At 49.4% G+C, this 15,845-nt stretch overlaps 1 protein-coding gene across 1 annotated transcript; it reads right to left on the bottom strand.

Moving 5' to 3' along the window:
- Positions 1-6,277: 6,277 nt before the first annotated feature.
- Positions 6,278-15,388, bottom strand: TLCD1 (TLC domain containing 1). Its single transcript, XM_083715330.1, has 4 exons — positions 15,163-15,388; positions 12,767-12,849; positions 9,324-9,406; positions 6,278-7,085 (listed from the first exon to the last, which is right to left on the bottom strand). Exons 1-4 carry the CDS (start codon positions 15,351-15,353, stop codon positions 6,705-6,707), a joined length of 738 nt encoding a protein of 245 aa, XP_083571456.1. The 5' UTR covers positions 15,354-15,388; the 3' UTR covers positions 6,278-6,704.
- Between the last annotated feature and the right edge of the window lie 457 nt (positions 15,389-15,845).

The following is a 15,845-nucleotide window of genomic DNA, read 5'->3' as shown; positions in this document are numbered from 1 at the left end:
TTGCAGCGGCGCCTTGTGGCAGCCAGTTCCACAGGTTCACCACGCCCTGCTATTTCATTTCATTCTGGTCTGAATCTTTTGTTTTCGTTAGATGACTCAATCTTCTGGTATTATGGGAGGAGAGTTTAGGATAGAAAGAAAAGGGGGGGAAAGTCCTTCACGCTGCAGAGAGTTGAACAGTGGAACTCCCTGCCACAGGAGGCAGGGATAATGGCCACCAACCTGGATGGCTTTAATAGAGGATTGGACAAATTCCTGGATGAGACTGAGGCAGCAAGGCTTTCGAATACCAGGTGCTGGAAACCTGATGGGGGAGAGTCGCCTTCTGTTCGAATCCTGTTTGTGGATTTCTCCATTGCATTCTGTTCATTGCACTTACATTCCCCATTTCATGCAAGGGGCTCTTTACAACACCCTGTGAGGTAGGAGAGACTGAGTGGCCCAAGGTCACTCAAGGGGCTTCCATAGCTGAGCAGCTATTTGAACCCTGGTCACTTTTCACCAGTACACAGCCCTGGCTGGTTGGCCACTGTGAAAACAGGATGCTTGCCGGACTAGATGAGCCACTGGCTTGATCCAGCAAGCGCTTAGGTTCAGAAAACAAGAAAAACCTCTCCCTGCCCTTTGCTTGCACCGTACATGAATGCTATAAAAAGCCATCACAGCCATTGCTGATTTTCCTGACGCTCCAATACGGTCAGTTTCCAAATCAACGGTTTTACGATTCCAGCAGGAGATTTCCTTCCTTCCCTCGGACCATTTAAGTCGCCCTTGACAGCAACCAGAAGCAATTCAATGAAGGCTGTGTGCGCTTTCCGTGGTCACATGAGTCCATGAACCCAGAACAAACTCCTGAAGCTGCGTCTGCATGGCAGCCTTTTCCATGGCAAAAGCTCCTTGACGTTCAGGAAAGAAAACTCAACATCCCATTTAGCAGTTCAGGCATGCAGAGAGCACCAGGGCCAGATTTTTTTGGCCAGTCATGGTGGGAAAAGGACATTTTTTTGGGGGGGGGGGTGAGACCGCATGCCAGTGTCCCTTTTGAGAGCCAGTGTGGTGTAGTGGTTAAGAGCGATAGACTCATAATCTGGGGAACCGGGTTCGCTTCCCTGCTCCTCCACATGCAGCTGCTGGGTGACCTTGGGCTAGTCACACTTCTCTGAAGTCTCTCAGCCCCACTCACCTCACAGAGTGTTTGTTGTGGGGGAGGAAGGGAAAGGAGAATGTTAGCCGTTTGGAGACTCCTTAAAGGGAGTGAAAGGCGGGATATCAAATCCAAACTCTTCTTCTTCTTCTTCTTGCACAAGTTGGGCTTGCAAAGTTCACTGATTAATCTACGCTTTATTCCCATAAAGTCCTCCCTATCCTTGGAGCCAGAAATCTGTCCAAATTCAACACAAATATGGGTTGCCTGGGCTGGGCAGAGATCCTTCCAAAACAAACCATTCCAGAATTGTAGAGTTGGAAGGGTCCTCCAAAGGTCATCCAGTCCAACCCCCTGCAATACAGGGATCGCGGCTACAGATCCCCAACCGGTGGCCATGCACCCTCTGCTTAAAAACCTCCAAGGAAGAAGAAACCACCACCTTCTGTGAGAGTCCCACCATCAAACAGCTCTTACCGTCAGAAAGTTATTCCTAATGTTCAAGTCAGAATCTCCTTGTAATTTGAATCGGCCAAACTTTTTAACATTTCATTCTCTTTCTGCAAGAGATTATGACTATGCTGGGAAACGGGCAATGGATTGGGAGATGGGTTCACAGTCCCTTCTCTGCTCCTTGGGTCTCACAACAATCTACCTCGCTTGGTTGTTGTTTCTGAGCTCCTGCTGGGTCCCAGATGGGAATAACTTGCCCTACTTTAGTGCAGACAACCAGTAACTTCTTGTGCTAATTACAGATAGGTAGCCGTGTTGGTCTGCCACAGTCAAAACCAAAAAAAATTCCTTCCAGTAGCACCTTAAAGACCAACTAAGTCAGTTCTTGGTATGAGCTTTCGTGTGCATGCACACTTCTTCAGGTATCTGAAGAAGTGTGCATGCACACGAAAGCTCATACCAAGAACTGACTTAGTTGGTCTTTAAGGTTCTTGTGCTAAGATACAGCTGGTGTGATAGCAGCATTCCACCTCTTTTTATCTGGCCAAAGCTATTAATGCACCCTCTGGCCTTATCCTCCTAGCTTCTATAACTCCTGCTCTCTCTGATCTCATTGCCAGGGCTGGCTGGGGCAGATAAAGTTGCAATCCACAAACATCTGGAAGGTTATATTCTTTCCACGGCGGATGCCGCAAACTTGCTTTGTATTTAACTGGACTCTCTCCCCTTCTCTATTCATTTAATTTAAAAAATACTTGGATGGAAACGTAAACCCCTTCTCACTTGTGATCCCCAGAAACGGCTATTCAGAATAGACTGTGCTGGACACTGGAGGCACGACAAGGCCTTCACCAATGTTGTGTCATCTAATCCTCTTTTAAAGGCTGCCCGGTTTCATGGCCATTGGCACATCTTGCGGCAGAGAGTTCCAGAAGTTAACTCTTCTTGTTTCAGGCAAATGCATAAGAAGCAAAAATAATTATGAAATGCCAGCAATTGTTGTTGTCAGTTACTCAGGGTTGAGAAATGAGGAAGGAGTCTTTAAAAAAATAAATATTCAAAGGCATACTAAGTTACACCTAGCTCAACATTGTCTGCACTGACTGGCAGCAGTTCTCCAATGTTTCATATGGGGGAGGGTTCTCTCCCAGCCCTACCTGGAGATGCCCCCAGGGTTTGGACCTGGGTTCTTCTGCATGCAAGGCTGATGTTCTGCCACTATGCGGCAGCTCTTCACTTAAAAAATCAATATTCTAGTCCTCATGGTCTGAAATAAGGAAGTGACTTAAATGGGAACATAGGAAGTTGCCTTATTCGAAACCAGACCCATTGGTCTATCCAGCTCCGTATTGTCCGACCTGCACTTGTCATCCGAGGTCCCGCTCCTGGAGAAGTTTGGAGAGCGGCAACACAAGAACGGGCCTTTTTGGTGGTGGCTTCCAAAACTGTGGGATGCTCTCCCCAGAGAGGATTGCCTGGCGCCATCATTGCATACCTTCAGGTGCCAGGCAAAACCATTCATTTTTGGCCATTAAATAATCTAAGGCTTGTAAAACGGGGGGAGGGGGAGGCTGTTATTCTGATTATTATTTTTCTATTAGGCTGTCAGTATGCTTTTTATTATGGTTCAATCATTGATGTTTTGTAATGTATTTCTAATGTTGTGTACCACCCCAAGATCTTTTGATAAAGGGTGGTATAAAATAATAATAATAATAATAATAATAATAATAATAATAATAATAATTTATACCCCTAATAAAATATTAAAATACAGTAATGCATCAAGCATTAAAAGCTTCCCTAAAGAGGGCTGCCTTCAGATGTCTTCTAAAAGTCTGGTAGTTGTTTATTTCCTTGACATCTGACATCGTTCGGGGGTGGAGATGCTCCTTCAGATATACTGGACCGAGGCCATTTAGGGCTTTAAAGTATATAAATTTAATTAATAATAATCAGTGGGGTTTTTTCCTGGGGATACGCATACCCCTAAACATTTTGTGAATCTAAGTTTGGCCTCATTGAGGGGCAGTATTTCAATATGAGAAGGAAAGTGAGAGTACCCCTAAACATTTTTTAAAGAAAAAAGCACTGATATTATTATTAATAATAATAATAATAAAACCTACACTGACTGATAGTGGCTCTCTGGGGTTTCTGGCAGTGGGTGTCCCTCCCAGCCCTCCATGGAGATTTCAGAGTGGACTAATAATAATAATACCTACACTGACTGGTAGCGGCTCTCTGGGGTTTCTGGCAGTGGGTGTCCCTCCCAGCCCTCCATGGAGATTTCAGGGTGGACTAAACCTGGGCAGCTCCACCACTCAGCTGCTGCCAGGTTTGTTTCTCTCAGCTGTGCCCTTCCTAGCTGGCACCATGCCCAAGGAGAAGAGCAGGCATGGATGCAACAACCCCCTCCTGGAGAAAACAGTTTCCAATTCCCATCACAGCTCATTGTGGCTCAGCAGCCGAGATCTCAGGGATATGCCAGTGGGAGGGCAAGAGAGTCCTTTGTTGTTGCTGCCACACACACCCCAGCCTCAAAACCCACAGTGCCTCTTTAGAGGCAGCACAGAGGCGCCCTCCCCATGGCAACCGGCTGGTTTTTCCACTCAACCCGGCCTGGATACCAAGCCGGGGATTGGATGGGCGTCTCAGGTGAGGCGCCGGCCAGCCAAGCAGATCCCGACTCTCGCTGTGGGACCGTTCGCAAGGCAACGGCAGCCAAGAGGCCGTCTGGGAGACGCATTTTCAGGGCACAGAGAGTTTGCTGTTTGACAAGAGGCTCTCGCTCCCTCCTTCGCGCCACCGCTAATGTCCAAAAGGAGCCTAAGAAGGGCTGGCTGGGTCAGGCCAAAGGGGGCCCATCAGACTATATGGAACGTGCCGAACTGACTGGGAGTCTCCGAGACCTGAGGAAGAGGCGGTGGAAGAAGATTAAAGAATATTGGGAAAAAATATGTTAATATTTAAATCTCAGAATAGCTTTGGAAGTGGATATAGGCCGTAGGGTGAGGAGGAGGAGATAGTGTATTTTAAAATAGTATTACTTGTAAGTGGTAAAATGTCAAGGTTTTTATGGTAAAAGTAAGTGTGATAAAAAAATATGGTTAAAAACTATGATATCTGTAAACTGCTAAAGGTGAGGTAAAATGAAAATCTGATAGGGGGGACTTGGGGAAGCTCGCCTAACAATGTTTAGAAAAAATAAGGGTAGGGCAAGAATTTGCTTCTATTGCCTGTTTTTTCTGTTTGTGTTATAAAATGAATAAAAAAATTGGGGGGGGGATTGGGGCCCATCTGGTCCAGCATCCTCTTCACAAAGTGGCCAATGAGATACCCATTAGGGGTAACCCGCAGGCAGGATTCTCTCCTCCTGGGGTTTTCAGCAACTGGCATTAAGAAACATCCCTGCCTCCAGATAAAAGAGCCGCCAGGGCTAGGAGCCATTGATAGAATCCTAGAACTGTAGAGTTGGCAAGGGTCCCCCAAAGATCATCCAGTCCAACCCCCTGCAATGCGGGAGTCGGAACTGAAGAATCCCTACCAGATGACCATCCAAACACTGCTTAAAAACCTCAATCGAAGGAGCACCCACCACTTTCCAAGTCGTCTGTTGCACCGTCAAACAACTCTTCTCAGAAAGTTCTTCCTGATGTTGAGTTGGAATCTCCTTTTAAGCTGAAGCCATGGGTTCGAGTCCTGCCCTCCGGAGCAGGAGAAAACAAGCTTGCTGCCTCTTCAATGAGAGATATTTGAAGATGGCTCTCCTATCTCTTCTCAGACTCCTATCATCCAGGCTACACATCCCCAACTCCCTCAACCATTCCTCTTAAGACTTTGTTTCCAGACCCTTGATTATCATAGTTGCCCTCCTCTGCCCACCTCCCAGTTTGTCAATATCCTTCTTAAACTGGGGTGCCCAGAACTGGACACAGGACTCCAGGTGTCTTCTCAGGTCCCACTGTCAGGACTGCAGAAAAAATGTGAAAATTCCTAAACTGATTTTTTTAAAAAAACATTAGTCTTAGCTTGATGAGCATCCTGTTTTCCCCAAATGGCCAACCAGATGGCCCAATGGGAACCCTTCAAGCAGGTCACCTGACTGCGGGAGCACTTTACCGCTTTTGCTTCAGAGCAGCTTGAAATTCAGGGGTACACTGCTCCTGAAGGTGGAGGTTCCACCTAGCCAGCCTGACCGGAAGCATTAAAGAGCCTTCTCCTGCTCAGTGGAGTTGTCTAGACCTCCTCTGAAGCAGCTAAACCAACCCCCACCTGGTGACAGCAATTCTGAAAGTTTGTTATGCTTTGGGTGAAGGAAGTTTCTATTTTTTGTCGGGAAGTTTTATAAACCTCCTCTTCTTACTCACTCTTCTACTAAACTGAAAGAATCCCCAAACACTGAAGACTTGAGGTGGGGAACCTCAAGCCTGGGGCTCAATGTGGCCCTCTGCTTCCTTCCATCAGGCCCTTGAGACTTTCCCCAGGCCACAAAAACTCCCCCCAAGGGGAATTGCCAGGCTGGGAAGTGTCCTTGAAGCTGACAAAGCTTAAAGAGCGGGAGAGTTGGAAGGGACCCCATGTCTCATCATCCTTGTCTGGACGGAGGATGGCGAGACACGCGTGGGAGCCTGTGTGGAATTGTTGCCCCCTTGAAAAAACACCTCTGGTGGGGGCGGCTTTTATCGAGAACAGCTTTTAATGCATGAAACTACCCTTTCCCCTTCCGTTTTCCAAACCACCAACAGCGAACAAGGCAAAAACTCAACCCCAAGCGCCAAATCTTCCCATCTTCTCTTGCTTCCTGCTGAGCTCAGACTGGCTCGGGCCGCTTGGCGCGGCACTGCCTCCCCTCTGAATTCGGAAGGCGTCACCCTCGTCTAGTAAGGCAAGGCCCGGTGGGGTGGGGAGCCCCCTAACCCCACCGGGCCCAGAACAAGGAAAGGAAAAGGCTTGGAAAAGAACATCACAGTGAGAATGGCGCGCTCCTTGGCGGATAAGGCACACGGGCAGCAGAGGAGCGCGACGACAACGGCTCTCCCTTTGGCACTGCCCAAACCGTCCTCTCCACCCGCCGAGGAGTCCGGGAGAGACCACAAGAGGCGGCTCAGTCCGTCAGGAACTTCTTCTCACTGTCGGGGCCCCGGGCGCCCGGGCAGAAGTCGGAGCGCATGAGGCGCGAGAAGTAGATGAGGATCATGCCGTCGAGAAGGACCAGGTTGACCATGAGGAAAGCGCCCTGGCCGCGCATCTCCACGAAGCGGATGAAGTACCAGGTCAGGTAGGCCTGGGGGGCCAGGCGGAAGAGGAAGTAGACCACCACATTGACGTACTTGTTGACCAGGTAGAGGGTGGGGCAGGGCAGGTGGCCCAGGCGCATCATCATGCGGAGGGTCAGGAAGATGTTGCTCACCTCCACAAAGAGGGTCACCAGGCCGGCGGCCACAAAGCGGTTCAGGAGGATCCCAGAAAACAATCCCATGATGGCCTGAGGAGGAAAGAGGAGGAGAGGGAGGAATCGTGTCTTTAAACATAATAATAGGCGAAGATGACGTTGACGGGCAAAACAAACTACAGGGGTACTTTGGGTTAAGAACTTAATTTGTTCCGGAGGTCCATACTTAACCTGAAACTGTTCTTAACCTGAAGCACCACTTTAGCTAATGGGGCCTACCGCTGCCACCGTGCAATTTCTGTTCTCATCCTGAAGCAAAGTTCTTAACCCAAGGTACTATTTCTAGGTTAGCGGAGTCTAACCTGAAGCATCTGTAACCTGAGGTAAAATAAAATGGTAAATGGGCCCCTGACCATGAGGTACAGTCGTGACCAACTCTGGGGTTGGGGCGCTCATCTCGCTTTAGTGGCTGAGGGAGCCAGCGTACAGCTTTGGGTCATGTGGCCAGCATGACTAAGCCGCTTCTGGCAAACCAGAGCAGCGCACGGAAACGCCATTTACCTTCCCGCCGGAGCGGTACCTATTTATCTACTTGCACTTGACGTGCTTTTGAACTGCTAGGTGGGCAGGAGCAGGGACCGAGCAACGGGAGCTCATCCCGTCGCGGGGATTCGAACCGCCGACCTTCTGATCAGCAAGTCCTAGGCTCTGTGGTTTAACCCACAGTGTCACCCGCGTCCCTTCGAACCCGAGGTACCACTGTAATGAACTATGCAGGACACACCAGACAATCTGAAACCCTAGAAAGAATAAGGATATTGTTCTTCTTTTATTTCCTTTTTCTCTCTTCTTTTTTTAACGCTCTGGTGGAACGCTCTGTCACAAGAGACAAGGGCCCTGCAGGATTTGACATCTTTCCGCAGGGCCTGCAAGACAGAGCTGTTCCACCTGGCCTTTGGTCAGGGCGCAGCCTGACTCCCTCCTTTGGCAATCTTTACAAAACTTTAGTTTATGGATGCCATCAATTTTGATTTTAATTCATTTTTATAATGTTTTATAATGTTGTACTCTTTTAGTGTTGTTAGCCGCCCTGAGCCCGGCTTCGGCTGGGGAGGGCGGGATATAAATAAAATTTATTATTATTATTATTATTATTATTATTATTATTATTATTATTATTATTATAAAAAAGGGAGAAATGTTCAGGCATAATTAGTAAGCTTTGTGTATTGGCTTCTACATTAGTTGACCTCTTAAAGGTCACTTGTAATAATATGCATAAGGTTTTAAAATTGGATAGTTAAGAGTATAAGACTCAGTGGACATGTATAAATGAGTAGGAAAAATGGAACCAGGAGGGGGAGTCTGCGGGAAGTCAATTAAGAAGTGTGATTTTTTTAATCTGTCCCTTTTGTTATCATAAAGTATCAAAACAAAACATAATAATAGGCAGCCCTGCTAGATCAGGCCAAAGCGGGATCATTTGCCCAGCACTCTTGCTGTCCCGGAATCATGAGGACTAGGAACTCGCCACTTAAAAACAAAAGCGAGTTTCTCTGAAAGCTGAATTCTGCAGTGTCAAAGAACATCAGAAGAGCCTGCTGAATCAGACGCAAGGGGCCCCTGGGCCTAGCCCAGCATCCTGTTCTCACCGATGTCTAAGAGTTCCAGTGTTAAGAGAAAAAAGCTTTTCACTATCCACTTTCTTCATGCCAGACATGATTTTATAAATGTCTATTGCGCTGTCTCTTCTTCACCTTTTCTCTAAACTAAAAAGTCCCAAACTTTCCCTCTGAAGAGAGCTGTTCCACTCCCTTGATCATTTTGGTCTATCAGAGTAGCAGAGATTAGCAAATCAAGGGATTCCCAGAACTGTAGTGTTGGAAGGGAACCCAGAGGGCATCCCGCTCGCCCCCTTGGTCAAGGGAAGATCTGGAACACAGGATGCAGCCACAGCAGATAAGGCCCCGCAAACTCTGGAGTCTGCCAAAACCTCTTGCCTGCTTTGATAGAGGGTGGTGAGCATGTGCAGAAACCCTTCCTTGCCTGACCTCATTCTACCCTTTTAAAAGTTATTTTTCTCATATTTAGTAAAGCAAGCTTAAAAACACTGACAATACCAAGCTCGTTTATATCACAATTTGCAAACGGCACACATTCATGTTTACTAATGAACTCGTGAAACGGGACTTTTTTTCCAGCAGGGGAAAAGAAAAAAGAAAAAGAAAAACCAGGGAAGTTTCCTGCTTCCCATCTCTGTGACTCAGAGCCAGCCAAGGGCGGCCACCGGCCTCTGAGTTGCCTCTCCTGGCCCCGAGGGCCGGTACTTGCCATGGCATGGTGGACCAGGTACTCCCACGAGGCCCGAGACTGGCGGCAGACGATGATGTCCAGAGAGTCATGGATGAAATAACCTGGGGAGGAATAAGAAGAGTTATGGAGTTGGAAGGGACCTCGTGGGTCATCCAGCCCAACCCTCAGCAGGAAGAGGTTCGCTCTCGCCACCCTCTGCACCCCCAAGGATGGGGGAACCTGCGGGGTGGCCTTCCGGGATGCACAGGAACAGACTTGGTCATTTTTGATAATATGGCGCCCTGAGCGAGGCCAAAATTTGGTGCCCCAAAACGAATCTTCTCCATTTTGGCCCCTCGGCCTGGCGCCCTGTGTGGAGGAACTGCTCTAAATCTGGTGCCACGACTCCAGTTCCCATCTTACCATCACCTAAAACTATTAAAAGGCCCAAAACTTTTATCCTTTTACCCTGAAAGGTTAGCACCCCAACCCCCTTGAATTTCAGCTCTTTTAAAACTCCTGCACCAAAAATGATCTAACCCGCTTTGAGATTATTATTTTGTGAAAACGTTGTGAATAAAAGGACGAAAATGACAACACTGTGACCTTGGGGTATTAAACTGAGGAACACGGGAAGGTACCACTGGCCCATCTAGCTCAGTACTGCCTGCACTGACTGGCAGCAGCTCTCTAGGGTCTCTCCCAGCCCAACGTGGGGGTGCTACTGAACCTTTTGCATGCCAAGAAGAGCCTCTGCCTTTGAGCCTTAAAATACATCAAGACTCCAGTCCTCAGAGTTGGTTTTAAATCAGAACAAAAGAAGTTGCTTTTTTCTAACTCAAGACCATTCATCATCCACCTAGCTCAGTACTGTCCACACTGACCGGCAGCAGCACTCCAAGGTTTCAGACAGGAGTCTTTTGCCTACCTGGAGACACCAGGGATTGAACCTGGGATCGCCTGCACACAAGGGAGAGGCTCTGCCACTGAGCTATCCTGTATTCAAGGAAGTCACATGAGGGAGCGGCCCGGCCTGCTCACAATCCCCTCTTTCTGGGCCCAGGAAAACCTCGCGTTCACGCAGAAGGCTCCAAATATTGATGGGCACCCAGCAGAATCAGGGCAGGCTCAAACTCCACAATACAGAGCGCAGCTCCCAACTCTCAGCTGGGGAAAAATTAGCAACACCAGCCGTGTTTCCGTTACGCTGTTGAGCAAAAAAGGAAGTTGGCAGCAGTGCTGAGTGTCTGGTGGATTTTATTTCCATATAGCTGACCTGCAGAACTACCTTGCTGCAGCACGCGATATCGGGAGGGTTTGCACGCCAAGGGACAGCAGAAAAATATCTGCACAGAGAAATCACAGGGGCACGTGAGATCGACCCAAAGCAGCATCAGAAACTCTGCCTGGTTCCCTGTAACTTCACTTTTCGCGGTGAGGGAACCGCTGGAAGGCCATCAGAGCTGGACCTCAGTTTCTGGGGTGGAGACGCTCCTTCAGCTAAGTGGGGCTGAGGCCATTTAGGGTTTCAAAGGTCAGCACCAACACTTTGAACGGTGCTCGCAAACGTCCTGGGAGCCTTCTCCTCCGTGACCTAAGAGCCTGCTAGTTCGGGCCCAAGGGGGCCCATCTAGTCCATCAGGCTGTTCCCACCGTAGCCAAATGCCCCAAAGACCAGATAGACTGCCTTGGGACCTGGAGGTTCCATAAGACCATAGGAAGACCCTGGTTGCTGGATCAGGCCAGAGGTCCATCTAGACCAGCCTCGTATTCTCACAGCAGCCAACCAAGTGCCCCAGTGGGAAACCCACAATCTTGATCGCAACAGCAGCTCTTCCCTCCTGACATTTCCAGCAATTAGTATTCAGAAGCATCCCTTCCTCTGACCGCCATGGCAGAGCAGAGCCATGGCGGCTACTAGCCCAGTCCATGGGACTCTCAAGAGTCTCCTCCAGCACCATAATTCAAAAGCGCCAAAGAACTGATGCTTTTGAATTCTGGTGCTGGAGGAGACTCTTGAGAGTCCCATGGACTGCAAGAAGATCAAACCCCTCCGTTCTGAAGGAAATCAGCCCTGAGTGCTCACTGGAAGGACAGATCCTGAAGCTGAGACTGCAATACTTTGGCCACCTCATGAGAAGAGAAGACTCCCTGGAAAAGACCCTGATGTTGGGAAAGATGGAGGGCCCAAGGAGAAGGGGATGACAGAGGACACAATGGTTGGACAGTGTTCTCAAAGCTACCAGCATTAGTTTGGCCTAACTGCAGGAGGCAGTGGAAAACAGGAGTGCCTGGCGTGCTGTGGTCCAGGGGGTCAGGAAGAGTAGGACACAACTAAATGACTCAACAACAACAACAGCCCTCGATAGCCCTCTCCTCTACAGACTCCCATCATCTCTGACCGCTAGTTGGGAGCCGTATCAGAAACATCTGGAGGTCAGGCAGTTGGCAAAAGCCATCCCCGATTCTTGCCCCCCCCCCCGGCAATCAATCCGACTAATGTTTTAACATTGCAGTTTAAAAGCTTCTGAAAGCCCTGCTCATTATTTCAGCTTACAACTGCTCTTAACTTAGGAACAAAGGCATTAAGTGTAGATGCATCAAAATACGGGAAATGTGAGCCATTATCCTATCTACCCGATCCAAAAACCACGCATACAGCAGTTGCTCATCTTCTGTGGGAAAAGGCTGCTAAACCTTCCATCTCTCTGAGCTGCATCTTGGAGAATCAGCGAGTTGAAAAGGGCCTTCAAGGGTTATCCAGTCCATCTCCTTGCAATGCAGGAATAGCATTATTGTTATTATTATTACCCCTAAGTCCTTTTCACATGGACTGCTGTCAAGCCAGGTGTCCTCCATCCTATATCTGCGAATGTGATTATTCCCAATTATTACATTTGTCCCCACTGAAATCCAGTATGTTTCCAAGCACATTTCAAAGCATTGTTGCTGACCTTTAAAGCCCTAAATGGCCTCGGCCCAGTAGACCTGAAGGAGTGTCTCCACCCCCATCGTTCAGCCCGGACACTGAGGTCCACCTCCAAAGGCCTTCTGGCAGTTCCCTCCCTGGGAGAAGTGAGGTTACAGGGAACCAGGCAGAGGGCCTTCTCGGTAGTGGCACCCGCCCTGTGAAACGCCCTCCCACCAGATGTCAAAGAGAAAAACAACTACCTAACATTTAGAAGATATCTGAAGGCAGCTCTATTTAGGGAAGTTTTTAATATTTAATGCTGTATTGTTTTTAACACTTGATTGGGAGCTGCCCAGAGTGGCTGGGGAAACTCAGCCAGATGGGCGGGGTATAAATAATATTATTATTATTATTATTATTATTATTATTATTACTACTACTACTACTTCCTTTTTTGGCAAAACTAATATGCGCCGCCTTTTGCCCGTTAGGCTGCCTTACTCCATCAGAGACAAGGCACTGGGTTGCTGCCCGCCTGAGCCCAGCACCGCTAGCATCACCTGCTTCTCACCTGCGGAAACACACAGCAGCAGATGCCCGGATCGAGAGGTTGAGTTGATGAGGTCGGCAAAAGCCCCAGGCATTTTCCACACCCTGGTTCATGGGATAGAAAACAAGAGATTCACAAGTTAGGACAGGCCATCTACAATGAGGACTTTTATAAAGGGTAAATTCAGGAGAAACAAGTTCCTCCTGGCCCAAGCCTTACCAGGGTCACACGCTCTTTAAGGGCCAGTCCTGTTCCTTGATCAACCCACAAAATCCATGTCATACTACAAGGAAGAGATCCCTGAGCAAAACTGGTGGATCATGGAACTAAGCCAAACTAAGGGGAAGGGAGTATATGACAGGCACAGACCACCAGAATTACTGGCCAGGGAAAGCTAGGCTCCTTCCCAGACCCAAAACGGGATCTCTTGCACACAGACACAAATGCAAACTAAAATAATCAAGATTCACATTAGATGTCTCAAATCCAGCACAGATACCATTTAGAATTTCCCTAAATTCAAAATGGGGGCGTTCTTTCCTTCTCCAAAATCCCAAGTGTTTAAAAAGAGAGACAGACAGAAACAGAGAAAACTCCAAAAAATAAATAAATTGGTTTGTTGCTGTTATTAGCTGCTACTAACTAAAGCAAGTCTGCTTTTAGCACAATGTCTGCCACTCTTTAAAGTCAGTTTAAAATGTTTTGTCCCGTTTTATGCAAAATCCTTAAGATTATTTTTTAGCAGTATATAAATATTGCTAAATAAAACAACACAGCATTACGAAGAATAACCACTTATTGCAACATGCGGTGGTGTGGGGAACTTCATGGCCTCTCTCTTGAAGACAACCATTAGGGATTTCCTAATGCACGAAGATCCGAAACCAGGTTCTTGGCGTTCACACACACAAGCACACAGATGTCCTTTTTCGCAACCAAGAGATTCTGGCTGGCATCTTGCCAGCACCTGCTGGAATGAGGAGGGGCTGGAAACCCACAACAGGTGCATAGTGGCAGGGGGTGACCACCTGCGCCAGCCCCCTTGGGCAACCCCAGCCTGCTAAGACAGGCTGTGCCAAGGCAGGGACTGACACATCCAGGGCCCTGCCTGCGGCCTCCTCTTGGGGAGACGGACCGGTTTTCTCCTTCGGAGAAGGTGAGTTAAGAAACATGGGAAAGAACAGTTGAAGGATGCCCCACCTTGGCAGTGTGGGAGAGCAGGGCATCAGGCAACTGCTTGGCCAGCCGCAGGCTTCCTTGGACGTTGCAAAACCCCGCTGAGGTTCACCAGGTTCCCTCCCAAAATCTGTGTGGGCTTCCTTGCGAGTAGGGCGGCCCACACTCTGTGTACACTCAGGGGCACCCTCTCCTTCCATTGACTTATTAGAGGTATTTCTGGTCTCTCCAGTTTTCCTGGAACAGGGCTGACCTCGAGGAAATTTGCCAGGAAGCACCTTCTAGGGAACAGGTAGAACCAGGAAAGGGAAGATCCATCATCTCCAAGGACAAAAGCAGCCTTGTTTCAAGGCCCCGGCAGGCAGCCCTTGGCAAGAGCCTGAGAACAGGAGCCGGGTCTTAACCTGAGCGGCGCTGGCGCCAGGCTGCTGCCCTGGGAGAGAGGAGGGCAGGGAACAGAAGCTGCATCTGGTAGCCCCACCCTGGGGAGCAACTTCTTCTTTCCAAAAGAGACAAGGGGAAAAAAGTGTCCTCTGTTTTGCAACGCACTGTCTAGGCTGCAGGAGGGAGGGCACTTTGTACATGCCCAGAAACGACCACCACCATCCGCACTCCCAACCACCACAACGTCAGCCTTGCAAAATACATCCTCCCTGAGAGATGATGTTTATGTAAGGAGCATTCTCTGTGTATGTGCAAAGGCAACCAGGCTCCGGGAAGTGCAAAGGCAGTGGCGGGGAGGCACTTTGTGCATGCTCAGAGACCACCCCAGCCCCACCTAGAAACCCACCCCGGCTTTCCAAGACGCCTTTTCCCCGGCACTGGACTGGCGGGGGGGAGGGATGGGGAGGGGAGGTCTCTCTGTGCATGCTCAGAGGCAGCCTCGCCCCGGCTGCCGATCCAAGAGGGGAGGGTACTCTGTACATACCCAGAAACAACCACCACCACCCTCACTCCCAGCCACCACAACGCCAGCCTTGCAAAATACATCATTCCTGAGAGATGATGTTTATGTAAGGAGCATTCTCTGGGCATGTCCACTGGCAAGCAGGCTCCGGGAAGTGCAAAGGCAGCAGCGGCGGCGGCGGGGAAGGCACTTTGTGCATTCTCAGAGACCACCCCCACCCCGGCTTTCCATGACGCCTTTTCCCCGGCAGTGGACTGGCGGGGGGGTGTCTCTCTGTGCATGCTCAGAGGCAGCCTGGCCCCAGGAGGAGAGGGCGGCCCTGCTCCGCACTCACCCGACCACGGCCCAGATCCCGGCCACGACGGAGTGGACGAAGGAGACGAGCAGGTTCCTCCAGCGCCAGGTGCGCGTGGCGTCGAGGCGGACGTGCGCCGGCAGCGGGCTGAGCCGGAGCCCCTGGCGGAGGGCGGCGAAGGCCAGCGTGGAGCCCGCCACCAGCCCCGCCGAGCGCAGCCACGGGCCCATCGCCCGCCCGCCTGCCTCCCCGCTCCCGGCGCGCCGCCCCGGCCCACGTGCGCGCCCGCCCGCCGGGAGGAGCCCCGCCCAGGGGAGGAGCCCGCCCAGGCCACGCCCCGGGGAGGGGCCGGTAGGGGGTCCGTCCGCCGCCGCCGCCGCCAGGCCACGCCCCCCGCCCGCTGTGCGATTGTCACCGTCGCCCCATTGTTGTTTTGCGGCGCTGCAGCGCTATCGCGACGGAGGCACTATTATTATTATTATTATTATTATTATTATTATCATCATCATCATCATCATCATCATCATCATTATCAATCACCCAGTAATATTAGCAGCTTCGTTCTCAAGCTGCCAAGGAGTAATAATATAATAATTATTATTACTACTATTATTATTATTATTATTATTATTATTAATCACCCAGTGATATTAGCAGCTTCGTCTTCAAGCTGCCAAGGAGTAATAACATCATCATCATCATCATCATTATTATTATTATAT

The sequence above is a fragment of the Podarcis gaigeae genome (genome assembly GCF_964106915.1).
Source record: "Podarcis gaigeae genome assembly, chromosome: 15".
Classification (NCBI taxonomy): domain Eukaryota; kingdom Metazoa; phylum Chordata; class Lepidosauria; order Squamata; family Lacertidae; genus Podarcis; species Podarcis gaigeae.
This window is presented reverse-complemented; position numbering and strand designations above follow the sequence as displayed.